At 40.9% G+C, this 27,830-nt stretch overlaps 3 protein-coding genes and 1 long non-coding RNA gene across 4 annotated transcripts; 2 read left to right on the forward strand and 2 right to left on the reverse strand.

Moving 5' to 3' along the window:
• Positions 1 to 359: 359 nt before the first annotated feature.
• LOC138953831 (protein cornichon homolog 1-like) lies at positions 360 to 16,268 on the reverse strand. Its single transcript, XM_070325776.1, has 5 exons — positions 16,178 to 16,268; positions 5,928 to 5,996; positions 5,127 to 5,239; positions 4,513 to 4,656; positions 360 to 3,787 (listed from the first exon to the last, which is right to left on the reverse strand). Exons 1-5 carry the CDS (start codon positions 16,256 to 16,258, stop codon positions 3,760 to 3,762), a joined length of 435 nt encoding a protein of 144 aa, XP_070181877.1. The 5' UTR covers positions 16,259 to 16,268; the 3' UTR covers positions 360 to 3,759.
• On the reverse strand, positions 10,276 to 12,883 carry LOC138953830 (uncharacterized). Its single transcript, XR_011451619.1, has 3 exons — positions 11,951 to 12,883; positions 11,435 to 11,609; positions 10,276 to 11,133 (listed from the first exon to the last, which is right to left on the reverse strand). It is a non-coding gene; the product is annotated as an uncharacterized lncRNA (long non-coding RNA).
• On the forward strand, positions 14,197 to 15,252 carry LOC138952576 (uncharacterized). The gene is made up of 2 exons (XM_070324262.1): positions 14,197 to 14,664; positions 14,704 to 15,252. The coding sequence occupies exons 1-2, from the start codon at positions 14,197 to 14,199 to the stop codon at positions 15,088 to 15,090; spliced, it is 855 nt and encodes a 284-aa protein (XP_070180363.1). The 3' UTR covers positions 15,091 to 15,252.
• A 1,462-nt stretch (positions 16,269 to 17,730) lies between the features above and the next one.
• Positions 17,731 to 26,806, forward strand: LOC138953310 (techylectin-5A-like). The gene is made up of 2 exons (XM_070325109.1): positions 17,731 to 17,748; positions 26,170 to 26,806. Exons 1-2 carry the CDS (start codon positions 17,731 to 17,733, stop codon positions 26,638 to 26,640), a joined length of 489 nt encoding a protein of 162 aa, XP_070181210.1. The 3' UTR covers positions 26,641 to 26,806.
• The last annotated feature ends 1,024 nt before the right edge of the window (positions 26,807 to 27,830 follow it).

Below are 27,830 nucleotides of genomic sequence, written 5' to 3' on the forward strand. Positions count from 1 at the left end.
TCATCTATTTTAGACTGTGCAGGGAAAGAATGGACCGATGAAAGTCTAGGGGAAGCAACCCAACGTATTGAGAAAATTACATAGACACGTAATGCTCTCCCTTGTTCTGCAATTATGCTCGTCAGGTCATAATTAAACTTCTCATTGCACAAAACTACCGGTATGTAAACTCTCTTCTATTCTTGAGGTGTTCAACCTCTGATGGATCTTTATGCTGACAGATCAGAAACAAACTAAGAGACCGACAGAGAAACAGACAGAAGATGGGTGGGAGGTAAGAGGCAGTGAATCCAGTTGGAAAAGTATTGAACACTGCAACAAACTCACAAAGACCAAATGACTGTACACTTTCGGGCAACTTCTGATTTCACAAAATTCTTTTATTACATAAATGTAAACAGCTACAACCAAAAACAACTGGATCATCAAAAGCTATACAAATCAGATGGTAATACAACAAACGAAAGGTAAATGAAAGGAAAGATCTGCTACTGCACATGACTTTACATTATGTTTACTTATTTTACTGGTCATGCAGTACATACAAGATATGATATATATATCTTGCTACTTTTGAAATTGCTATCTTTTCAGTATCAGAAAATTGAGTTCATACTGAGAATCTTCACTTTCACAAAGTCTGATTCTGACAATTAACTAGTAATTCTTGTTTTGCTTGAAAGTCTATACACACTTGGTACAAGCAGGGACCTATGTTTAGAAATATAGGTCTATGGTATAAGCTATACCAAATGAACATTCATCACTCAAATAAAAATTTTCTGTATCAAGGTATATATACAGTATGCTATTTATATTTGCAGTTTATTTTTTTAACAACAAGATCTGCTCAAAATTTCTGATCTAACATTCCTGACAGTGGACAAATTTGTTTATTTTGCACGAGGAAATAAACTCTCTCCCCAATCGCACATCCTCAACTGTGCAAATCTGCCAAAGCAAACTACAGTACCCAGACTAGAATATGTTCTTGATCTAAAGAGTCTGTGTGCACTTAAACATCTGTACAAATATTCTATGTTAGAACAGACGAAAGTTGAGTTCGTGTTTTTTACCAGGAAGGGGTCAGTTGAATGTTTACACACACAAATTTACTTTGACAAAAAAAATCTTCATGAAATGTAAAAAGAAGTAATAAAAACAACAAATTTCACAGCAACAAAAACAAATTCAAAACAATAGAAATGTTCCAATCCTTCGCGAGTTTGTTTTATAACCATTCATACCCACTGATTCACACACCAATATACGAGTGTGTACAGGTAACAAAACAAAAAAGCACAGATGACCACAGATCTTGCTAAACAATTTTCACTTCCACAACAAATACTGAGACAAGGAATAACAGCTCTGAAATCAAGTCACTACAAGGCAGGCACAGATAAGAACAGACTAGCAACTGAGGTGGGAAAGTTCTTTCTTTATTTGGTCTTTCTTTCTTTATTTGGTGTTTAACGTCGTTTTCAACCACGAAGGTTATATCGCGACGGGGAAAGGGGGGAGATGGGATAGAGCCACTTGTCAATTGTTTCTTGTTCACAAAAGCACTAATCAAAAATTTGCTCCAGGGGCTTGCAAAGTAGTACAATATATTACCTTACTGGGAGAATGCAAGTTTCCAGTACAAAGGACTTAACATTTCTTACATACTGCTTGACTAAAATCTTTACAAAAATTGACTATATTCTATACAAGAAACACTTAACAAGGGTAAAAAGAGAAACAGAATCCGTTAGTCGCCCCTTACGACATGCTGGGGAGCATCGGGTAAATTCTTCCCCCTAACCCGCGGGGGGTAGGTGGGAAAGTTGGCAGATGGTAAGCTTAAAAGTAAATAATAAAAGGAAAAGGCACTCAGCCTCAGGATTTCCACTTGTTTACATACATCAGTTTGAAAATGACACTTTTACCGGATACATACCGCGAGCAGAAACATACTAAAGTTAAGTAGATGTTCAAGTACTCATACATTCATCATTCATGCAGGTGTAATTGTTCAGTTCACCATACTAGAAAAAAGACAGGGCATCAACAAAGACTAAAAAAATAATGCACACCTAAAAATGACAGTCAGTGCCAGCAAAATAATTGACAGCCCCACAGGTGGATAGAACAAAATAAAGCAGTTATTTTTTTGCAGAAAGACAGTGAGCAATACATTGCCCAGGCAAACATGAAACCTTTTTCACTTTCAAAGCTGATTAATGTATTCATTTTATCCATGGTTTAATTTGAAAATTATTAAACATGCTGAGTATAGTGAACAATGAATAAATGCCATTGAGCAATAGCAGCAAACACCATGTTAATTGATCTTATAAATCATAATTACCAAAGTATTGCAAATAGTTTTATGATTGTTCTAAGTGGCTTTGCATAAAAAGTAGATAGAGAAACAAAACAAAGCAACCACATACAAATCATGCAAGCCAAAAAGTCTGGTTACCAGTTACCAACCAGGCAAGGTTGGCCTTCTCGCATGTGTGTGTGTGTGCGTGTGTGTGTGTGTGTCTGTGTTTGTATTACATGTGTACAGTATTATGCAGCAAAATTGTTCTGATACAAGTCAGGAAATACTTATCATCCAAAAGTAATCAAAATAATAATAATGATAAAACAATAGATTAAACCCTTTCTCACCTAGTTAACCATACATCTAGAGCTACACATCTGTTATGAAAAAGGCAATCCAAAATTGATTTTTATTTTGTACACTTTCTTTTCTGTAATAAATAACACTGGAGCTATATCAATCAGATGTGACACTATCTCCCATGCGCGGGCCCGGTAGCTCAGTTGGTAGAGCACTGGACTTGTGATCGGAAGGTCGCAGGTTCGATTTCGGGCTGGGAGGGACACGGGTCAACTTTATGTGCAGACCCAGAGACGGAAGCCATGTCCAACCCCCGTGTCACCACAATGGCACGTAAAAGATCTTGGTCATTCTGCCATAAGTGCAGATGGCTGATACCACCTAAACACGCATACACTTGTGTATCTCGTCAAAAGCCGTGAGGGTGTAAAACTCGAATCATATACACAATATCTTGTTAAGAGGCGAAATATTTAGCCTGTAGGACAGTAAGCCATCTCTCTTTTATCTCCCATGTGTTAGTTTTGCTGTTGATCTCAGGTGCTCAAAAAGTGACAAAAATAGTATTGCTTTGCTTTGTATGATGTGACCTGAAAATTCTCCTGCTCGTGTAAAATCACATGTAAATGATATGAACAGAAAGACAAGGGGAAGTAAGTAGCAACCCCATGTGCATAATCAGTTGACATTTCCGTGTCCTGTGGTATAAAAGCAATAGCAGCTGTTCGAACTGACGCTTAAATAAGAAACCATTAATGGCTTTCAAAATAAAATTTAAAAAATAACAAAGAGCAGAACTTGACAATAATAAAATGCAAAATTCTGGTAACTGACAACTGACCAAAACTAACATTTAAATGTCTCCGTAAATTTCCACTGCAACAACATGAACATCAAAGAATTGCTAATTTATTTACAGCACCATACACACTCACTTGCATTTCACAAGCAACCAATCAAAAGTCTTAACATATTCACTACACAACAACCATTTTCTGCGAATTGAGTGCTACTAACGACTGAGCTCTGCCTTAAAATGATGCAATTCAGTCGTTTTGCTTTCCAGTACATGCACATTCCATTTCACTTTCTCATGCATACGAATCCTCAAAGTGGCCATCTTGATTTTGAAGAAGTGGTTTCCCTCAAGATGACACCAAAGTGTAGATCATGCTGAAACAGAAAAAAAGAATTGCTTATATACACCATCAAGCACAAACACATTAATATAAAATCATTCAAAAGAAATGTACCGGTACTATACAAAAACAAGAAATTCCTCCGAGGTAGGAAAAACACCCCCGTCAAAGGGAAATAACCTTCTCAGTTGGTGGCAGTGAGAATGGTTATTTCCCTTTGACCATTAATATGTCCCTCTATAAGTCCTTGTATAATTTTAATCCACCAATAACTCCCTAACCGTGTGTTTGACTGGTCCCAATTTTTGTAAGGACCGTCTCAGGAATGTATAGAACCTGTTCACCAAGTTTGGTGACGATCGGTCCGTTCATTCTTGAGATCTATATGCGAACACAAACAAACAAACAAACAAACAAACACATCGACCGAATCCTATACACACCCCTATACCGGGGGTGTAAATAAACAGACAGACTGACTAGTGTGAACAAAAATAACCATCTAGGAGACCATACCTGTACCGGCAACAGAACAAAGAGACAAGGTACAAGCCCAGACATGCTTACCTGAAAAACTACAAACCACTGAGAGACCTCACCGGTACAGGTAATAGAACAAGGAGACAGGATACAAACCCAGACTGTCTTGGGCGGAAAACAGGAAATACTTGATAGACCTAACCAGTACAGGAGACAAGATACAACCACAAGACTAGTTGTCCTGAAACATAGCAAACATCTGTGAGACTGTGACTTTACCTGTACAGGTAATAGAAGAAGGAGACCAGGTAGAAGCCCAGTTTGACCCAGCCCTCTTTCTGGGCTCGGTTGAGCTCCTCTCCATTCATGATGGTGGTGGGGTCGTAGAGACCCGGGCAGCTCATCACAGGCCGCTGCATGTACCTGCAGCAACATTTTGATTAAAACAAGAGTTTATTCAGTACAGGAATTTCCGATAACATGGGAAAAGGTTATTGTCAAATGGAGAACAACAGGTAAATAAGTGACATTTTAAGATTTGGTCGGTGGATATTTTTAAGTGCATCCTGCAGGCATGGTGTCTCATACTTTTATGAGTGAGACATTTGGGGGGGGGGGGGGGGGGGGAGCAATCATTTATTATCATGGATATGAAACCTAAGCTTTTCATGACTGCTAGCGTGTCATTAGAAGGTCTGTAGTCTAATAATCCAAGCTCTTCTTGACTGCACTATTGCAGATGTGGTTGTTCAGCGTATCGCAGACTATAGCCTTTAAATAAGAGTCTGAAATGTTGCATGAAAGAGACCTGAATAAACTTTAAAGTTATTGTGTGCACTATTGATAAGGCAAAAAGTAACCGTTAACCAAGCAGAACAAACAGGATAGCTCACCTTCGGACGTGGTAAGCAATTAGAGGCACATTCCATATCAAAGAACCAAACTGGAAGCTTAAGAGGAATAGTAATGAGAAAAATATGTGCAGAATGTACTCTGGCAGCACCAGCTGAAAAAAAAAAGAAAAAGAACATGGATAAGTTGTGAGAAAAGACCTAAAGCTTTAAGATTGTTTTAAGATAGTACTGTGCTAACTATCAAACAAACATACAAACACACACACATTCCCACACACATACATTCCCACACACATACATTCCCATACACAGACACTCTTTTCTTTTGTCAAGCAAGTGCACATCACCACCCAAGCACATCCACATTTTTTTTTTTTTTTTGCTTAACGCCCAGCCGACCACGAAGGGCCATATCAGGGCGGTGCTACTTTGACATATAACGTGCGCCACACACAAGACAGAAGTCGCAGCACAGGCTTCATGTCTCACCCAGTCACATTATTCTGACACCGGACCAACCAGTCCTAGCACTAACCCCATAATGCCAGACGCCAGGCGGAGCAGCCACTAGATTGCCAATTTTAAAGTCTTAGGTATGACCCGGCCGGGGTTCGAACCCACGACCTCCCGATCACGGGGCGGACGCCTTACCACTAGGCCAACCGTGCCGGTCGCACATCCACATAACATACAATATATTTAGTTAAAGCTAACAAAAAAAGTGAATTGTTATCACATACCATTAGCATAATATTGAATATCAAATTCAAATACTATACATCTGCTAGTTTTAAAACAAAGAATTTTTTTTTCTCAGCCAGGCATTATTTTTTTCCTTACTGGATTTAGACTGGAACACTGGTCTATAGGATTCTTGTAGTCAGTCTTCAGCTCATCAAATGCAATTATCTGCAAAAATAACAGAAGGCAAGTTAATAAATATAAATCAAACATACCAATTCATTATTGTTACATGTCACAAATATATCGTGGGTTCTTATAATTGCTACAAGAATCTTAAATTTCTATGACCTCAGAATGCCGGACATACTTTGTAAACGACTAGGAGAGTGAAATCTCACAACACATCACCCGTGCGCACACTTCTGGTTTGGTTGATACAGGTAGAATGAAATAAGTTTCAACATATATATATAAGGTACTAGGTAGAGGGGGTGCGTATGTGAGGGGTGGGCCAGCTGGAAGGAAAAGCACGATAAAAAGAGGGAAATAAAAAGAGGGAAAGGAGTCTGTGCAGCTGTGGAGGTTACGGCAGACCTTCTTACTGCATGTTTGATGTTTAAAAGCGATGAGTCTTCCTTTGATCGATCATCGAAGATTAATTTGGTTAAAATTTGATCTACAAGTACAAGAACAACGCAGCAGTGGTTTCCTCTTTCAGTGACAGTCTTCACACATAATTACATACACCATTATCATATTTCTCATGCACGGCACATAGAACTACATTAGCAGAGACACCTAAATTGTTCAGCAAATAAGAGTCACACAAAAGGACAAAAACTATGGACGCAACATTTTAATGGCCATGTAAACTGACTTCGACTACACATCGAGGCTACGGATACCAGTAAGTTCGTCACACGGTAGATTCGTCACCGGTCCCCGGTAACTTCGCCACAGTAACTTCGCCACAGTAGTCCGAGCGCGGCTGTTATGTAATGGTAATACAACCTTTCACCTCCCTCCCCCCCTCTCTCTCTCTCTCTGGAACACTGAAGAAGAAGAATTAGAAGCTACCACACTTGCTCGTGATATTGTCTCTGTAGTAGCAAACATTAGATATAAGATAAAACAACATTTGAATGTTGTGTATCAACCTTTAAAACTGTCATTGGAGCCGTTTTTCAGGAAATAAACGAATAAAACGTTGCGCTGTTTTGAACCCTTTTCAGACTCGACGATGTCGCTATTTAAAAGACGACTCCGCCTGTGCCTTTTTTTAATCGTATCTTTCAAAACGGAAACAGTATGTATCCATTAACTGTAAAACTTCGTCAAACGAGTTTGTCAGGAGTGGTGTCCCTCAAGGGTCTGTATTAGGACCTACGTATCTTGTTCTGTATTTATATATATAAATGATTTACCCCTTCATGTGTCCGATGAAAAAGTTAGATGTGAGTTCTTCGCGTCTGTTCACACCAGTCAAAAATCTTTGGAATCCGTCAACTCTTCTCTTCAAACAAGTGTGGATGAAATCACTGAGTGGTGCGTTTCTAATGCAATGATCATTCATCCGATTAAAACAAAGAGTATGGTGATAACCACAAGACAAAAACACCTATTAAGTCCTTTACAATTACAACTGTCAGTTGGTTCAACTCAAGTGCAGCAAGTTAGGGAACATAGATTATTGGGTGTTACCATTGATCAAGAGTTGAAATGGCAAACTCATTTGAGTAATATTTGCAAACTAGAATCAAAAAATTTGTACCGGTTATCAAAATTAAAGGCATATGTACGCGCTCCCGTGTTTACAAAGTGTAGTTTGCCCATAATCGATGTCAAACGCACCATAAGACCATGTAATGACGATATGTCGCCATGCGCGGACCATATACATGCATTACAGCTTGTTTTAGAGTCTCAAAAACTTTGGATGTAAACAAAGACGCGGAGTTATTTCCCTTGCGTCAACGCTACCTCTGTTGGCAAATCTATAAATAGGACGATCCAGATCAAAATGAAAATTAACATATCTCAACATTGAAGGGGTCCTAGACCACAATATTTTGCAGGGAACTTAATTTAGCATGTCTTCAGCTGTTGGTAAAGCAATTAGCGTGTATAGTCATCGAGTACATATGGCTTTAAGGCATTACGCAGATTCTGCAGCACTCAAAATGTTCTATTACGCCCACATAATGCCTCATATAAACTTCGCATCGACACTTTGGGATAACTGCAGTGATGTTCATTTAAAAAGACTCAATTCCCTGCATCGCGAGCTGCAAAACTTATTCTGCATGATTTGAATAGGTCCATGGATGATAAACTAAAGCTCCTGAATTTCCTCCCCTTGAAAGATCAGTTGACGTGTTCATGTATAAAATTCTAAATGACGACTGTCCTAAATATTTGCAATCACATTTCAAACATGCCACAAAAAGATATGGGTCCCAAAAAATCATCCCTCCTATACCTCGCATAGACCTCTACAAATCGAGCTTAGCTTTCTCGGGAGCGTTTCTCTGGAACTCCTTCCTCCAACAGATAAGAAATGCAACTTCAGTGAAAATGTTTAAGAGACAGTCACGTTTACACATCATTCGTGAATGAAATGTCTTGTTCGATTGTTATTTTGTTAAACATTTTGTACTAGTGTTAACGGATGTGTAGCTGATCGGAGCAACTTTATTCCCAAATGAAAGGTATAACTATGTCAATGTAATTTTGTAATTTTTGAGTTCTCCTTATGTAATATTCCTTAAATGCACATTGTGTTGCATTCCATACAATGTATTTCTGTATTTTATATGATTGAATTCATATTTTTTATGTGCGTCTGTCTTTATGTGTTGTATAAAGGACAGGTTGGAAGAATAGGCTTTGCCTAAAACTTTTATCCTATTGTAATAAAGTTCTGAGTCTGAGTCTGAAGTTGTTTATTCTCTCTCTCTCTCTCTCTCTCTCTCTCTCTCTCTTTCTTTCTCTCTCTCTCCCTCCACCTCCTTCCACCCCTCCCTCTCCTCACATTGAGTTTCTCTGCCTCCTTGACAGTGAGGTTGAAGTCATAGGACTCTCTCTCTCTCTCTCTCTCTCTCTCTCTCTCTCTCTCTCTCTCTCTCTCTCTCTCTCTCTCTCTCTCTCTCTCTCTCTCTCTCTCTCTCTCTCTCTCTCTCTCTCTCTCTCTCTCTCTCTCTCTCTCTCTCTCTCTCTCTCTCTCTCTCTCTCTCTCTCTCTCTCTCTCTCTCTCTCTCTCTCTCTCTCTCTCTCTCTCTCTCTCTCTCTCTCTCTCTCTCTCTCTCTCTCTCTCTCTCTCTCTCTCTCTCTCTCTCTCTCTCTCTCTCTCTCTCTCTCTCTCTCTCTCTCTCTCTCTCTCTCTCTCTCTCTCTCTCTCTCTCTCTCTCTCTCTCTCTCTCTCTCTCTCTCTCTCCCTCTCTCAGACTACAGGCTGTTGAGAACTGCTCAATGAGTAGATCTCGGGTTTTAAAATAACAACGCTCGGACTGTGCCGTGTGAAAACTGCTCAGTTGAGAACTGCTCAATGAGTAGATCTCGCGTTTTGAAATAACAACGCTCGGACTGTGCCGTGTGAAAACTGCTCAGTTGAGCAGTTATCTACGAAATTAACACAAGACCACTATATGTGGCCATTTCTGCGAAAAGGGACCTTGTTGACAAATTTATCGATTTTGAGTTTTGGATTTTATTTGACAGACTGTTATATTTAGAACGTGATGTGAGAATTTCAGACCTTCAAATTTATTTTTCACGGAGTTATGACCCTTTTTTGGAGATACCCCCAAAATGACTTAAAATGGCCAAACTTTTAAAAACAAACTTTTGCCGGGAAATAGTAAGTTCAATCATCTGCCGTTATTACTTGTATGGTTTTAGGTCAAAATAATGTTTCATTCCAGAGTTATTGCCCTTTTTGTAACGTTACCCTAATTTTTACTTTTTCGTCTTTTTCTATCATTCTCTCCTCCCATGCAGAAGAAACAAGTCGCGTAAGGCGAAATTACTACATTTAGTCAAGCTGTGGAACTCACAGAATGAAACTGAACGCACTGCATTTTTTTCACAATCACCGTAGTCCGCCGCTAGTGCAAAAGGCAGTGAAAGTGACGAGCCTGTTCAGCGCGGTAGCGGTTGCGCTGTGCTGCATAGCACACTTTACTGTACCTCTCTTCGTTATAACTTTCTGAGCGTGTTTTTAATCCAAACATATCATATCTATATGTTTTTGGAATCAGGAACCGACAAGGAATAAGATGAAATTGTTTTTAAAACGATTTCGTAAACTTAATTTTAATCATGATTTTTATATTTTTAATTTTCAGAGCTTGTTTTTAATCCGAATATAACATATTTATATGTTTTTGGGAATCAGAACATGATGAAGAATAAAATAAAAGTAATTTTCAATCGTTTTATAAAAAAATATTTTTATTACAATTTTCAGATTTTTAATGACCAAAGTCATAAATAAATTTTTAAGCCTCCATGCTGAAATGCAATACTGAAGTCCGGCCTTCGTCGAAGATTGCTTGGCCAAAATTTCAATCAATTTGATTGAAAAATGAAGGTGTGACAGTGCCGCCTCAACTTTTACAAAAAGCCGGATATGACGTCATAAAAGACATTTATCGAAATAAAAAATCAAAAATCTGGGGATTTTATACCCAGGAACTCTCATGTCAAATTTCATAAAGATCGGTCCAGTAGTTTAGTCTGAATCGATCTACACACACACACGCACAGACACACACACACATACACCACGACCCTCGTTTCGATTCCCCCTCTATGTTAAAACATTTAATCAAAACTTGACTAAATGTAAAAACAATCAGCCATATGATTTTTTTTCTCGAATATTTCTTCTTCTTTCATACTACCTCTCCCCCCGCCATGTTCTATTCTTTCTTCACCCACGCACATACAAACACAAACTATTTGAGGCTGTCTGTCGACTTGAAGTTGTGGTACTTCTAAATTTCATAACAAGGATTAATTGTTCAGTTTCCTTGGTAAATACAGCTTCCAGTTGTAGAAAGTAACATATGGTGCTGTGTGTCCTTGCACACGTGGGTCTGTCAGTCTGTCCATCACTTCACTGAATTGAAAATGTCATCCGTGCACTCTGCTATCGAACGTCTCCCTTTACTTTCAACAAACTGAAATGCCAATCAGGGTCGAACTTGATGTGGCCGACGATCAAGACATTTTCAAAATGGATTTGTGCTGTTCATTCACACACAAAACTGCATGCCTAAGTATTGATGCACCATGCCGAAGACTGAAGTTGCTACCCTCCTCTGTACCCCTGCCTCATTCGCAAGGTAGACGATTTGCTTCTCTGAAACAAAGGCAACCACAGAGTTGATCAACATATTATTTACTAACCACTATTTGCACAGCTCAAGTCTGGTTTTGGGTACCTGTCCACTTGCCATTTCTAAGCTGGTATGGTATGGTGACATTATCGAAAATGTAGTGTGTGTGTGTGTGTGTGTGTGTGTGTGTGTGTGTGTGTGTCTGTGTGTGTGCTTCTTTGTTGGAGAAAACAGCACATAAACACAAATATAACTGTATTGCTCCCCCCTTTTTTTTTTAAAGTACATGTACTGACAAATTGTAAAGTATTAATATGTCTTTACCTACTGAGCAAAGTCCCAAGGGTAAACCATGCTGATTTCCTTGGAACTGGAACCGGCTGGACATTGCTGTTGCCCCATTCTGTCGAACACCTGCTTTGTGGCCAGGCACTTCTGTCTTTTGTTGTTGCACTGTCCGGTGAATTGCTGGACTTGTTTGCTGTTCCACGCCAGCAAACTGAGAGAAAGAGAGTAACATTGGTTAAATAAAAAAAAAGAGGAGTTTAAAAACATACTACACGTACACACATACCACCACCACCATCATCATCATCATCATCATCATCATCATCATCAAAATCATCATTGTCATTATCATCTCTCTTCCTCTATCTACCCCTCTTTCTCTCTCTCTCTCTCTCTCTCTCTATCTCACACACACACACACACACACACACACACACACACACACACACACATACAGAAACCCTCACACAACACACACACACACACACAAGCTGCGCGCGCGCGCACACACACACACACAAAACACACACTGCAGTCTATATGGTAACTTACCTGAAATTGTAGCCTGTCATAGATCTAAGTGGAGACAGCAAACGGTAAGAGCAACAGGTTCTCATTTACGATGTCCGGGCATTCAAACGATCAGGAAGAGGAAGACCTTGCTTCGCAATAGGCCTATGCTCTTGGAGAACTCTTTAACCGATTAGTAGTGTGCGTTGTCATCGCGCCTTTACAACACCATCGTGATCAAAGTAGATCTGCTTCGACTTCGGAGTCACAAAATAATGTCCGGGCGAAGTGCAACAAAATTATTCTGAATTAACAGCATTGACCTCGTCAACAAAATCGTTGTCTTATCCCAAAGTGACTTCTGTCAGCAGAACATTCCGTGTTCAACTGAGAAGACTGACTTGCCCTTCCACTATCAGAATTCACAGCTGCAAAGAACAGAATGCCCCAGTCAGTAACCACTGATCTAAATATCAGTAACTTTAGCAAGGGAAGCAACTAAAGATGTAAACGGGGAGTAACTGTTCTTCATCGGGCAACTGCATTTGTCGTCTGCTTTTTCGTACAGTGCTACGGTCGCGTGAAAGTCAGATCTACCTGAACTATGCGTATAGATCCGTCTAGTGAAATGTAGCTGTGTGATGATTTGGCTACATCACTTTGCTGAATGTGCTTCCAGATGAAAGTTTATATTAAGCTTACTGTCAAACATTAAAAAAAAAATAGGTAAGTTGTTTTAACTTGACCAAAACTAGCGACGAAATTTTTTTTCTCGAAGCACAACAAAACACTCTGTCGGCATTTTCGGCATCATCGCAGTCAACTTGTCATCGGTTCGATGTGTTTTTCCTGAGGAGGAATGAACATAAACATTTGTAGAAGTTTGTAATGTTGATCCCAAGACTATTTTCCATTACTTTAAATTGCTGTTCATTGTACTATCGCTGATAATTCATTGAACATTTTACAAATTCAACTTGAAGTGGGCATCAGTCAGCACAGCAAAGTTTGTTTACATTTTGCTCTAACTTTGACCCCGCGTTTCTCCAATCAGAGGCTTAGATCAACAGGGTCCCTTTTCGCAGAAATGGCCACATATAATGATGGACAAACTGGCAGTTGGCATAACAGCTCCAGATTCGCTATGGATAGTGCAGTCGATTGCATTGTGTGTCAGGTGGCGGTCACCTGAGTAGACAGGAGGCCTTGCTCTGTGATGGGCCATGTGGCAGATGGCAACACCGCATCTGTGGCATTGGTATTGACCGTGCAACTTATAGGCGTGCCGTGAGGGGAGATATTGAACTGGACTGGCGATGCCAGGACTGTGTGGCAGTGGCACAGTCAGAACTCTCTGAGATGGAAGTTGGTGGGGTTGGTGGCGATGATGAGTCAGATGCAGACAGTGATGATGAGCCCGATAGAGACGGTGCCCTGGCAGAGCTGTACCTGTCTCAGCACCCTGAGATGGGTGGTGGTGGTGGTGATGATGAGCCTGATGCAGACAGTGATGATGAGCCCGATAGAGACAGTGCACTGGCAGAGCTGTACCTGTCTCAGCACCCTGAGATGGGTGGTGGTGGTGGTGATGATGAGCCTGGTGCAGACAGTGATGATGAGCCCGATAGAGACAGTGCACTGGCAGAGCTGTACCTGTCTCAGCACCCTGAGATGAGTGGTGGTGGTGGTGATGATGAGTCAGATGCAGACAGTGATGATGAGCCCGATAGAGACGGTGCACTGGCAGAGCTGTACCTGTCTCAGCACCCTGAGATGGGTGGTGGTGGTGGTGATGATGAGCCTGATGCAGACAGTGATGATGAGCCCGATAGAGACAGTGCACTGGCAGAGCTGTACCTGTCTCAGCACCCTGAGATGGGTGGTGGTGGTGGTGATGATGAGCCTGATGCAGACACTTCAGAGCCTTCGTTTGCTGTTCCCATGGAACTGGAGGAGCCGTCCCTGCTTGACGAGCATGTGGTGTCAGATGCCATGGATAATGACCAGGGTGATGTCACGTTTGAGATCATTCCGAGAGCTACCAAGATGGGTCATCCGTTGCTGGTTGATTCTGACGGGTACACATACGGTGTACATAGGCAGGGCCGTGATGTACTGAGTTACATGGCCCGCTGTACCACACGCAACCGCACTGCGAGTCAACTGCTCGGCGATGGTTCATGGTTCGGCAGGAGAGCGCTGTATTTACACCCAGCCAGCAGTCACATCAGCATGCTGCCGGATCTGGGACTGCCGTGAAGGCAAAGCTTTCAAGGGATGTTAAGGGCATGGCCAGGGACAACCCGTTCCAGTCGGCATACGCCATCGCTGAGACACTGCTTCATGACACCCAGCGAGTTCCCAACCAGAGGCCCAACGAGTATCTGGGGAGAAACGCCAACAACCACCGTCAACGTAGCCGACCCAAACATCCAACAGACCTCGATTTTGACCTTCTGACCCAGCATGCACCAGAGGAGTTCGAGTTTGCCGATATTAGAGCGGGCACACGTAGGCATTTGTTATTCTACACGAAACAGCAGGCTCATCTCCTCAGCAAGGCCCGGCGATGGTTTGTGGACGCTACCTTCAAGGTCGCCAAAGCCCCATTCACACAGCTATGGAGTATCCATGCCTTTGCCCGCGTTGACGACCAGTTGAAGCAGCTTCCACTTGCATTTGCGTTGATGTCTGGGAAGCGCCGCTATGACTACCAATGTGTTCTAATGATACAACACAGACCCTGCGATGCACAGGTACTGTCGCCAGATCTTCGCCCTTCCATGCCTGCCTAGGGAGAAGATACAGCCCACGCTTGCCGAACTCGAGGGGGAAGGCCGCGACAGATGGGCAGCGCAGTATCTGTGCGTACGTCCGGCACACAAGGGCTGGAGACCCCGACATGGCCCCCGGCGAGTTGGTCGGTTTTTTACCGCACCATCAGAACCAACAACGACGTGGAGGGTTGGCATCATCACCTTAACACCAAGGCAACACGGGGCCAACTGAACATGTACTTGTTGCTGAACCTCCTAGGAGCCGAGGCATCACTAGTGGACATTAACATGATCCTGCTGCGAGAGTCAGCCGTGGTGCGACGACATCGGTCAGCAGCACGCACCACCACTGCCCGTCTGTTCAGGATGTGGGACCGCCTCATCGCGCACGAGAAGACCCCATGACAAACTCTGCGGGCCGCGAGTCACTTCATGCCTCTGTAGAATGATGATAACCGATGACCGGATCTATGACTTCCTATGACTTTGTGATTCTAAAATGTCATAGATCGAACACTTTTTATATTAAGACTTTTTTTAATTAAAAACGTGACTACCAAGGTGAGATGTATAACTGCCGCCGCTATAGCATCACAGTTAAAAATGTATGCTTCACTTGTATGTCAGAATTGATGGTACCTGATTTGAAAATAAAGTTGTTTAGGTGTGGACATTTGGATTTTGTTTGAGATTCATCTCTCTCTCTCTCTCTCTCTCTCTTTATTTTGCGATTTTCCATCATCATCATCAACATCATCATCATTATCATCATCAAATCATCATCATCATGATCATCATCTTCATCATCATCATATAATCATTGTAAGCATTAGTGTAAACGTTGGTATTGTGTGAATTTTACCGTCGATCACTTTACATGTGTAACCTCAATTAACATGTTGCATGTTTTGCTTTTGATTTGTATGTTGCTTACTTTGTCATTTTGTGCTTACTTGTCGATTGTTTGCTGGGTCGTTCGTTTAATTTGTTTATTTGTCATGTTGCTTTACTTGTTTATCTTTCATTAGACATTTGTATTAGAAGTAAGGACCGGTTGTAAGAAAAGGCGTCGCCTTAAACCTCTATCCTTGAAAAATAAAGTTCCATCATCATCATGATCATCATCTCTCTCTCTCTCTCTCTCACACACACACACACACACACTCTCTCTCTCGCTCTCTCTCTCTCCCTCTCTCTCCCCTCTAGCTTTTTGTCATTAAAAATGTGAATCTTGAATCTCTCCCACAAATCAAACATCTGAAAGCATAAGCTCTAAGCATAAACACCCGCCCACCCTGCCGGTAACTTCGTCACCCGTGACGAATCTACTGTGTGACGACGAACTTACTGGTAGCCGAGGCTACACCGGCCTTGTGTTTCAATGTGAAGGTTCTTATTGAGAATTTTCGACTGTCCCTTTGATATAAGAACAGTCCCCTTATCCCATGCCGTGCGAAATTAACTAAGCTTCTTTCAAATGCAAAGGACTCACATGGAAAATTGCGAAAAATATCAACACTGCAGACAGGACAAGCGCGACGATGTAGCAAAACGCAGCAAATGTGAACGCCATGTTGCTAAGCCAGGAGCAGACGACTGAAAATGGAGTGCGAGAGTCGCTTCCCTTGGGTTCATGATTGTGTCGTCTGCAACGTGGATGCGACAAGTCACTGCAGACACGCCGCATCATGATCGATTTTAGTGTCTCGGATCATGTCTTATTCACACTGTACTCTCTTGCGCAAACCAATCAAAATCAAACACACACACACACACACACACACACACAGAACCTGAAAACGCTGTGTGAATGTATGAATTCATTTTATTACAGATAATTACGAAGTGGGGAGCTCAGCCGGAGCTTTCTAGGGTGCTGGTCAACTGTACACCAATCCACGGCACTCTCAGATCAGGATGACTCTCAGACGTCATGGTACCAGGTTGCAGGCCCCCAAAATAGGCCCCTCACAAGCCTCTTAACCTAATCAGCACGTTACCTTGTGATGCGTTAAAAGACAGACTCGAAGCCAAGTTTTGATCTGATAATAGGGCCTACTCAGTCTGAACAGTAAAGGATGATTTTAACGTCCGCAACAAAAGCAAAGAAACGTGCTGTATTTAATGGTGAAATAATCTTTGTTCCGCGGATTAAGCAACAAAAAAATCTTCATGAATTGGTGTCCTTGGTTACGTGTTCTTGTATATGTCGTGCCGAATTAGTTCAGTAACCTCCTCCAAATAGCGAAATGTGAGTTCACATGGTAGGGGAAGGGCTCCTAATATGGACCACTTTTTTGTTTCATGCTGATAACTAGCTTGTTTTCTTGCGAAGAAGTTTCATTTTGTGTTTGGTAGTCCTCAAGTTCTCCCTTAGGTTAACCGTTAGGCCTAATTAGAGTGAAATAGCTTTGATAGACATTCAGCAAAAACTAAATACTGAAAAAATCACAAATGGTCCATAGTTAGGAGCCTGGGCGCCTAATATGGACCAGTGAAGCGGCCTTCACGAATCACTGTAAAAAGCCCCCTGTACTTCAAAATAACATGATACAACTTAGTGTGCAAGTCAGACTAATTCAAATATGCTTTAGATTTATCTGTTTCGGGTTGATGAGAGCTTTATTTGAAGCACACCAGGAAACTGAAGAAGCTTATCAAAAACAGAGTTAAAATAAGTGAAATTATCAACTTCCACGAAAAGAAGACTATTTGTTATATTTGTTTTTAAATCTCGAGGGCTAGTTGTAGGATATTTTTAGCAAGCTTCTTAATGAATTAATGAAGATTGCCTTTAGCTTTTATTTTCTTCGATTTGTTGAAGGTGGTCCATATTAGGGGACTCACACATACTTTGAGATTTTGCTATTATTTTTTGTTTGCAGTATAAACTCGGGGTCAACACTGCTAAAATGTAATACATACGGTCTTCGCTGTCATATATAGCAATTTCTGTGTGATAAAAGCTTTGGCTGTGGACAGAAACGAGTTCGTTTTAGGCAGCATATTTAGAGTGAACGCTGCCAAAAGTGAAAATAAGAGAAAATGCCTAACGGTTTTGAGGTTTGTGTTTCTCAGCGGCAACTGTTTTGACATGTGCTAGTTACCAAGAGAGGATAAATACAGCGAATGAAATTGTTTTGAGCGCTCTAACGCCGTTAGTTTTTTCAGAACAGGACTGAGATGGTCCATATTAGGAGCCGGTCCATATTAGGAGCCTTTCCCCTACGTTAATACATTCTGACTGACCTTGGGGGTGAAGGTGATCGAACTACTGGCAGAAACTAAATCAGTCGCTTATTGTGCCGTTTCTTTCTGTCTTTTGCTTCTGTTTTCGTTTGTTGTTGATCGTTATTGTTAACTCGTACATGGTGTGTGTGCGTGTGTGCGTGTGTACGTACGTGCGTGCGTGTGTGTGTGTGTGTGTGTGAGTGTGTGTGTGTGTGTGTGTGTGTGTGTGAGCCAGTACGTGCGTGCGTAGTTGCACAATTGTTGGCGACATAAATTGCATGTGTTGGTTTTTGTTTTGTTTTTGTGTGTGTGTTCTTTTTAATTATCATTTCCTTGTTATGATGAAAACAACAACCTTTCAACAAGTCATATTTAAATTTCCCAGGAGGATTTTGAAACTCGAAAACTTGTAACAGTTTTTTCTCCGCCACTTCAATCCCTCATGAATGATCCAAAGTCCGGCTATTTTGGTCTATGTAGAAACACACATTGTCTCTGCGACAAACCATAGACCAAAATGGTCTATGGACAAACGAACTGGCAGGGAACCACAGTTAGTGATTCTGTTTGTTGACTTCGATTGTGCGTAATATCATGATGCTCCTGTAAATTTGATTTTCGTAAAACTGTGTACATTTTTATATTGTGCGTTTGAAAAAACCATAAACTTGTTTGAAAACCTTATCGCATTCAAGGTATATTTCATAAACCTTGTGTTGGGAGCCTGTCTGTCCTTCTACGCCTTCCGCCCCCCCCCCCCCCCCCCCCCCCCTGTCTCTCTCTTCTCTCCCTCTCTCTATCTCTCACGGCGCACACACGCGCGCGCGCACGCACGCACACACATTACAGTCTCTTTCTCTCTTTTCTTTCTTTCTTTTCTCTCTCTCTCTCTCTTTCTCTCTTTTCTCTCTCTCTTTTCTCTCTCTCTCTCTCCTTCTCTCTCTCGCTCTCTCTCATACCCACACACAAACTGTCATGCGTCCCTGCCAATGTCTTCGACCTTGGAATACTGGCAATACAAATTAGTGCTGAGCTCAGAAGTGAGTGAGGTTTTGCGCAGAACAGATAGGTGCATCTGCCGGCAAGTTGGTTTTGATTTAAAATGATGTGTTGGCCGACTAAAATGATGAGTACCGGCGCCAGTGCGAGAACAATTATCACTGTGTGTGAGAAAGGACTTAGTGTGGTTGATTATTTACTTCCTTACTTGCTTAATCACTCACTTACTCGTTTGTGGCAATAGTAGCAAATTTGTCATTTACTCAGTTTACTAGTGAGTGGGTTTGTGAGTGGGTGAGTGAGTGTGAGAGAGAGTTGGTTGCAACTTGGAAAAACAACGTTTGCATTGAAAAAAGCAAGGTTGAATAAAAATATGAATTTTCAGAAAGAAGATATTGGTGCCCATTGTATCCATTTGTTCACTGAAAGGTCTGTTTACTTGCTGTTAAAAAGAGTATAAACTGGCTGACCTCGTTGACTGACGATGCAACCCGCTTAAAGGTGTACTATCTAAGTAGCCATTTGGGAAACGTTTTTTTTCTGGTGAATCGGACCTTTAAAAGTTCAAGGGACATTCGCCGAGCTGTATTTTATACACCTGCAGTTATGAACTCGAAAGTGATCCGGTGTAACACGAAATTTTTACTCCACGAAAAATTTACTCCGGAGTAAATATTTTGTACGAAATTCTTACTCCGAGTACACTTTTCGTACGAGAAAAGAACTCCCCAAGGCACGAAAAAATTACTCCCTCCACGAAATTTTTACTCCCCATTTTCAGTTTACTTCCAGTAAAAATCTCGTACGCAAAAATGGGATGCGGGCGAAGGGATAATGCCAATAAGTGATCTCGCGCACACGAATGTCGCGCTACCCTCCTTCCACCCCTTCCACCACCAAGACTAACAGGGGACAAGGGAGTAACAATTTCGTACACCTGGCATGGGAAGTTAAATTGCTCGTGTTGTGGTGAAGTAATTTATTCGTTATTTATTCGTCAGGGGAGTAACATTTTTGTACGAAATGTTTACTCGCAACTCACCTGTCTTGGGGAGTAATTTTCTCGTGCAATGGGGGAGTGCTTTTTTCGTAAAGGGAGTAACTTTTTCGTACGAAATGTTTACTCCGGAGTAAAAATCTCGTGGGAGTAATTTTCTCGTGTTACACCGGCAAACGTTGTTTCTCCAAGTTGCAACCAACTCTCTCTCACACTCACTCACTCACTCACTCACCCACTCACTAATAACCGAGTGAATGACACATTTGCTACTATTACCACAAACGAGTAAGTGAGTGATTAAGCGAGTAAGGAAGTAAGTAATCAACCAAACTTGTCATCCACACTAAGTCCTTTCTCACACACAGTGATAATTGTTCTCGCACCTACGGTGCATCATTTCGGCCAACGCATCATTTTAAATCGAAACCAACTGCCAGATGCACCTACAGGGCCGGACCTCAGTAGTGTGGGGGGGGGGGGGGTCCCAATTGTGGTAGGGGTACATTAGTTAAGGGTGCAACCGAACCTCCGAGGGGGGGGGGGGGGGAGGGCGTAGAAGGACAGACAGGATCCCAACCCGAGGTTTATGAAATATGACCTTGAATGCGATCAGGTTTTCAAACAAGTTTAACCTTTTTCAAACGCACGATATAACAAGTCGCGTAAGGCGAAATTACTACATTTAGTCAAGCTGTGGAACTCACAGAATGAAACTGAACGCACTGCATTTTTTTTACAATGACCGTAGTCCGCCGCTTGTGCAAAACGGAGTGAAAGTGACGAGCCTGTTTGGCGCGGTAGTGGTTTTGCTTTGCTGCATAGCACGCTTTTCTGTGTCTCTCTTCGTTTTAACTTTCTGAGCGTGTTTTTAATCCAAACATATCATATCTATATGTTTTTGGAATCAGGAACCGACAAGGAATAAGATGAAATTGTTTTTTAATCGATTTCGGAAATTTAATTTTGATCATAATTTTTATATTTTTAATTTTCAGAGCTTGTTTTTAATCCAAATATAACATATGTACATGTTTTTGGAATCAGAACATGATAAAGAATAAGATGAAATTGTTTTTGGATCGTTTAATAAAAAAAAGTTTTAATTACAAGTTTCCAATTTTTAATGACCAAACTCACTCATTAGTTTTTAAGCCACCAAGCGGAAATGCAATACCAAACCCCGGCCTTCGTCGAAGATTGCTTTGCCAAAATTTCAATCAATTTAATCGAAAAATGAGGGTGTGACAGTGCCGCCTCAACTTTTACAAAAAGCCGGATATGACGTCATCAAAAGTATTTATCGAAAAAAAGAAAAAAACATCCGGGGATATCATTCCCAGGAACTCTCATGTCAAATTTCATAAAGATCGGTCCAGTAGTTTGGTCTGAATCGCTCTACACACACACACGCACAGACAGACAAGACACACACACACACATACACCACGACCCTCGTCTCGATTCCCCCTCTATGTTAAAACATTTAGTCAAAACTTGACTAAATGTAAAAATGTAAACAGTGTTCACGAAAATCAAATTTTCATGAGCATAATTATATTACGCACAATCAAAGTGAGAAAAAAAATCACTAACTGTCGTTCCATGCCGGTTCGTCTGTCGCAGAGACGATGTGTGTTTCTGGGGCTTTTTGTTTTGGAGAATGTTTCGGTATCGTTTGGATCATTCGTGAAGGTTTGAAGTGGCGGAGAAAAACCTGTTTTTCTATACACAAACTGTTACAAGTTTTCGAGTTTCAAAATCCTCTTGGGAAATTTAACAAATGTGACTTGTTGAAAGGTTGTTGTTTTCATCATAACAAAGAAATGATAATATTAAACAAGTCGCGTAAGGCGAAATTACTACATTTAGTCAAGCTGTGGAACTCACAGAATGAAACTGAACGCACTGCATTTTTTCACAATGACCGTAGTCCGCCGCTTGTGCAAAAGGCAGTGAAAGTGACGAGCCTGTTCAGCGCGGTAGCGGTTGCGCTGCGCTGCATAGCACGTTTTACTGTACCTCTCTTCGTTTTAACTTTCTGAGCGTGTTTTTAATCGAAACATATCATATCTATATGTTTTTGGAATCAGGAACCGACAAGGAATAAGATGAAATTGTTTTTAAATCGATTTCGGAAATTTTATTTTAATCATAATTTTTATATTTTTAATTTTCAGAGCTTGTTTTTAATCCGAATATAACATATCTATATGTTTTTGGAATCAGAACATGATAAAGAATAAAATAAAAGTAATTTTGGATCGTTTTATAAAAAGATAATTTTAATTACAATGTTCAGATTTTTAATGACCAAAGTCATCAATTAATATTTAAGCCTCCATGCTGAAATGCAATACCGAAGTCCGGCCTTTGTCGAAGATTGCTTGGCCAAAATTTCAATCAATTTGATTGAAAAATGAAAGTGTGACAGTGCCGCCTCAACTTTTACAAAAAGCCGGATATGACGTCATAAAAGACATTTATCAAAAAAATGAAAAAAAACGTCTGGGGATATCATACCCAGGAACTCTCATGTAAAATTTCATAAAGATCGGTCCAGTAGTTTAGTCTGAATCGCTCTACACACACACACGCACAGACATACACACACACATACACCACGACCCTCGTTTCGATTCCCCCTCTATGTTAAAACATTTAGTCAAAACTTGACTAAATGTAAAAAGAGAGACAACTCTCGATTATTTGACCGGAAGCAACTTAAATCTGTTACCCGCAATGAGATCAGTGTGAAAACAAGAATGGCTTTTTCTTAGCAGAGCGTAAACAAGTCGCGTAAGGCGAAAATACAACATTTAGTCAAGTAGCTGTCGAACTCACAGAATGAAACTGAACGCTATGCAACGCAGCAAGACCGTATACTCGTAGCATCGTCAGTCCACCGCGCACGGCAAAGGCAGTGAAATTGACAAGAAGAGCGGGGTAGTACTTGCGCTGAGAAGGATAGCACGCTTTTCTGTACCACTCTTCGTTTTAACTTTCTGAGCGTGTTTTTAATCCAAACATATCATATCTATATGTTTTTGGAATCAGGAACCGACAAGATTTTCAGATTTTTAATGACCAAAGTCATTAATTAATTTTTAAGCCACCAAGCTGAAATTCAATACCGAAGTCCGGGCTTCGTCGAAGATTACTTGACCAAAATTTCAATCAATTTGGTTGAAAAATGAGAGCGTGACAGTGCCGCCTCAACTTTCACGAAAAGCCGGATATGACGTCATAAAAGACATTTATCGAAAAAATGAAAAAAACGTCTGGGGATTTCATACCCAGGAACTCTCATGTCAAATTTCATAAAGATCGGTCCAGAAGTTTAGTCTGAATCGCTCTACACACACACACAGACACACAGACACACATACAACACGACCCTCGTCTCGATTCCCCCCTCTACGTTAAAACATTTAGTCAAAACTTGACTAAATGTAAAAAGGGGTGGCTCAATATAGAAACATGACCAACAAAGAGCTCTTTACTTTCGTGCATTGTCAAAACAAGTGTGTAGTATAGAAAGCGTAGTCTCATATCTTTAACACAACATGTGGTACTTTCTACGACGCTGGTCTCATTTGAGGCTCCCTCTGTTTCTTGCTCTTTTCAACTTAACAATTAAACTGGATTGTAGAATTCTGGTCATTTAAGTCAGATTTACTAGGCAACCTACATAAGAAGTTTTAACTGTGTTAAAGATGAGTGACGATAAATATGCTCCTAAAAGGAGTAACAATAACGCAACTTTGGGGGTATATGTTGTTACTTCGAACGGTTGTCAATCATAACAGTAAACAGACGGTTTAGCGTGGCGTGGTTTGTTCAGATCGGCTGTCTCTGTGTTTAGTTATAACTGTGAATATAAATATCAACAATATCTTAGTTTGAATACGGGATACTGGTGTAAAAAACACTGGAGGGTAAAGCTATGTTTCCATATAGCGACGCAGCGGCGGCACGACATTTACATTTTCTCGAACGTTTATGAAGTTAGATCCTTGAACCTTCACGCCTCGGATGACGCCCACACGTGACGCGAGTACAGGTGGGCCTTCGTCAACTTTCAAGGTCACGGCGGGGTCGAGTTCAGGTACAACAACGCAAAATAATTAGTTTCTAAAATACATGTTCAGCATGTCAGTGACTCACAATTGCCACAACAAGAACGGAATTCTAAAAACTTTTATGGTCTTCCATAAATTAATTTATGTTACGAAATTCTTATTAATATTTTGTTAAAGGGTTTTCTCCCCATTACCTCGATCCAACCACCTTCACACAGTCATACTATGCACAAACACTAACACGCTGATTGATAATTATTGTCGCTGGTTTCACTCAGCGACTGCATTTTTGAGCAAAAAATGCCTTTCGATGTATACATCAATCAGTCAAAGAACATATATTTACAGCATCACATTTCTGGTATTCAAAGTTCAGCATGCAAGACAATAGTGTCACATTATACCAGAAATTCTGTAAGAGAGGGGTTCGACTAGATGTACACTTGCACTTTGTTTTATCACCCCCGCCTTACCGTGGCACATAGACTAATAGCTGCATTTCACCGGCTACAAGCAGCGGTTATTACATGGTAACATATTTGCATGAATGATACAACAACATTGTCAAAATGGTTCAAAAACGTTGGACAACACTTCCCCGTTTTCACATCAATTTGCAGCAGTGCGCTACATGGCAAACTTATTTACATTAATACAACAAACTTGTCAAAACATGGTTAAATAAACTTGGAACAAAAATGGTCTGTTTCTCATCAATGGCGGTAAAAAGCCAAAAACTGTAACTGTCTCCCTGCAGACCAACTGTAAGCCACCCAATGTACCCGCTTACAGTCAATTTGCAGAACTGACAAACTCACAGCTGTAACGAATCTAAATCAACGGGTGGAAGGTGGGGTTGTGGTGGTAATGATGAAAGCTGAGTCAAGGCGTTGTGTTTGTTGTCTAAAGTTGAGGGCGGAAGTGAGCATTGCCTTATGGGTCTTCCCTACTAAACCCGATTTTTTTGAGAAAACTCAGGTCTTTTAACATCAGACAAGAAATCCTTCAGATGTTTTACACTTCAACGTGCAATAGTGTGTTGTACTTTGGCTCCGTGTGTTGGGGTGGCAACATCAACAAGCAAGACAGGGATAGATTAGATAAATTCATCAGGAAAGCAAGTGGGGTGGTTGGGAGGAAGCAGGACAATTTCACATCAACACATGAACGACGACTGACTGACAAGGTACAGAAGATTTTGGCTGACGACTCGCACCCACTCAGACCGGAATTTGACAGTAGACGGACAGACAGGAGCAACAGATTCAGACAACCAACCGCAAGATCCACACGCTACAGAAATTCGTTCATTCCATCTGCAATTCACATCTTCAATTCTCAGGTGGGGCGGTAGATGCTGGTGTTGTCGCTCTGATGCACGGGGTCAGTGTTCTGTATTGTTTCAGTATTGTTGATTTTGTTTTGCATGATTATACACTTTTATTCTACTCTCTTAGACAATATGTGATAACCGGCAAGGTGCCGACTTTCGTTTGTGCATTGTTGATGGTGAATGCATGTTAATTTATTTTTAATATACTTTCTTATGTGATAACCAATGTGCTGTATTTTCTCAGTTTTGCTGATGTTATACGCTTGGTACATATATTTACTCATTTTCCTTAAATAACATGTGATAACATTACTTCATAGCTAAGCACATGATTTTACCTATGGCACAACACAAATCTCTAGCCTCCCTCTCTGAGATGCGTTTGAAGACAGACTGTTAAAAGAGAATAAATGTATGTACATAATTATGATAGAATATTGATGTATGAATTGAAGAAATGTATAAGAACACAAGAATGTATGAATGACAAAGAACAAATGTTTATTTTTGAATGTTTTATGTATGTTTTATTACGGACACAAAAGCTCAGCAATGCAATTTCTCTTTTAGAGATTAATAAAGTTATTGTATTGTATTGTATTGTATTGTATCGCTACTCAACCCGATTCGGATCGTGGATGAAACGAAGCTTTACTTTTGATATGCCACAATTTTGTATCGCCTTTCTCCACATATTTTTTTTTTAAATATCGGGACGCCCAAATCAAATGGATCCAGCACCGTACGAAGTACGTACCATAATTATATTTACATTCATTAAATCATTTCCTTTTCCTTACACTTACATATCCATTGAAACACATTGTCTGTTCTTGACACAGGAGTACGTAGACGGCTTCGGCCAGGTGGGCCCGGACTTCTGGATGGGACTGCGGAACCTGTACCTGTTCACCAACACCAGACAGTACGACCTCGTCTTCTACTTTACCCTCAACAACGGCACAGCCCGATACTTCATCTACAAGGACTTTCGTATCACGGAAAACATTACTTACACCGCCAGTCTGGGAGATTACGCGTATATAGAAAACCAAATCATCAACGGTCGGCCTGTGAAGGCAATGAGCGGAAAACCTTTCAGCACCTACGACAACGACAACGCCGTGATTGCCAACTGCGGCGAGAGGTTCGGAGGAGGCTGGTGGTTCGACGCCTGCTCGGAGCTGAACGCCAACGGACGTCTGGTGACGACAGGGGTGTGGTCCGGTAAGGAAGAGGAGGTGCACTACAAAGAGCTGGGGAACAACGCACCGATCTCCATGGATCTCAGGCTAAAGATTACATCACCTTAGTCACAGTAGACCGTTGTCACAACCATGGGTCTCAGGCTGAAAATACCATCACCTCAGTTACAGCAGACCGTTGTCACATCCATGGATCTCAAGCTGAAGATTCCATCAACTTACCCACAGAAGCACTTTAGGCCAAACAAAAATATACGTTGGTTTAGTGTAACATGACCAAAAAAAGTAGGGTCGGTAGGTCGGCTTTTTAAAAAAAAATTTTAAATTATTTTTAGTCTCGGTATGGTTTGCAAAATGTGCCAGAGGTTGTTTTTTGTGGACTTTTTGAAAAAAAAAGTTTTAGGGTCGGCGGGTTACCCTAAACCAACATATATTTTTCTTTGGCCTTATCTTTGACTGAGATTTTGAACCTGGCGTTCAAAGCCTCAGAGCCTAACGAAGAAGTCCTCTGTCTGGAGATCCGGGCTCAGACATTTAACTAAGTCGTGTTTTAATCGAAACAATGACAAAAAGCGACATTTTAGTCCGGACATTACTTGGATAGCTTTGTTTCCATTTTAGTTGAATGTTTAACTTTTTTGTTGATATTCTCGACACTTGTTTAACTTTGCTTGTCAAATGGACCGGGAAAGCACAAGAAGCCAAACTTGTAGTGCATTTTCTACACAGTAAAACTTTCTCCAGTTTTATGTTTTTGAAGAATGTGGCACGCGCGACACAACTTTTTCTGAACCGCTTTTTGTGCATTTTAGTTATCGGCTCGATGGTTTGTTCTGTGTTTGCAGAAGGTATTGACAAATTATTTTATTGTCCCTTTTTACATCCGTTTTTGTCTGGTTATTTTGTGAGTGATCGAATTTCGACAAAAACGACCTTTTGTCACTGTATTAAACCAAGGGTTGCCAATCGTACGGCTAGCGTGACTGCATGAAAAGGTCAAGGGAACTTCTTTTCCATGGGTTAATGTGACCTACAGCACGATCGACTTGCAATTTTCGGTTATGACATGGTTTCAATGTGCAATCCACGATATCCTTTCTTCCGTGAATTAGCACACACCAGGGCGCGCATAGGTCACTTCCTGCTCAATTGTTAAGATATTTTGATAACAATTCCATTCTTATGTCCGCAATCGTTATTTTTGTGTGTAAAGTGCATAACTTCAAAGTAAAAGAACTGTAAAATTGTAAGTGTGTGTGTGCTTTTGTGTGTGTGCTTTTGTGTGTGTGTGTGTGTGT

Source organism: Littorina saxatilis, linkage group LG17 (genome assembly GCF_037325665.1).
Source record: "Littorina saxatilis isolate snail1 linkage group LG17, US_GU_Lsax_2.0, whole genome shotgun sequence".
NCBI lineage: Eukaryota > Metazoa > Mollusca > Gastropoda > Littorinimorpha > Littorinidae > Littorina > Littorina saxatilis.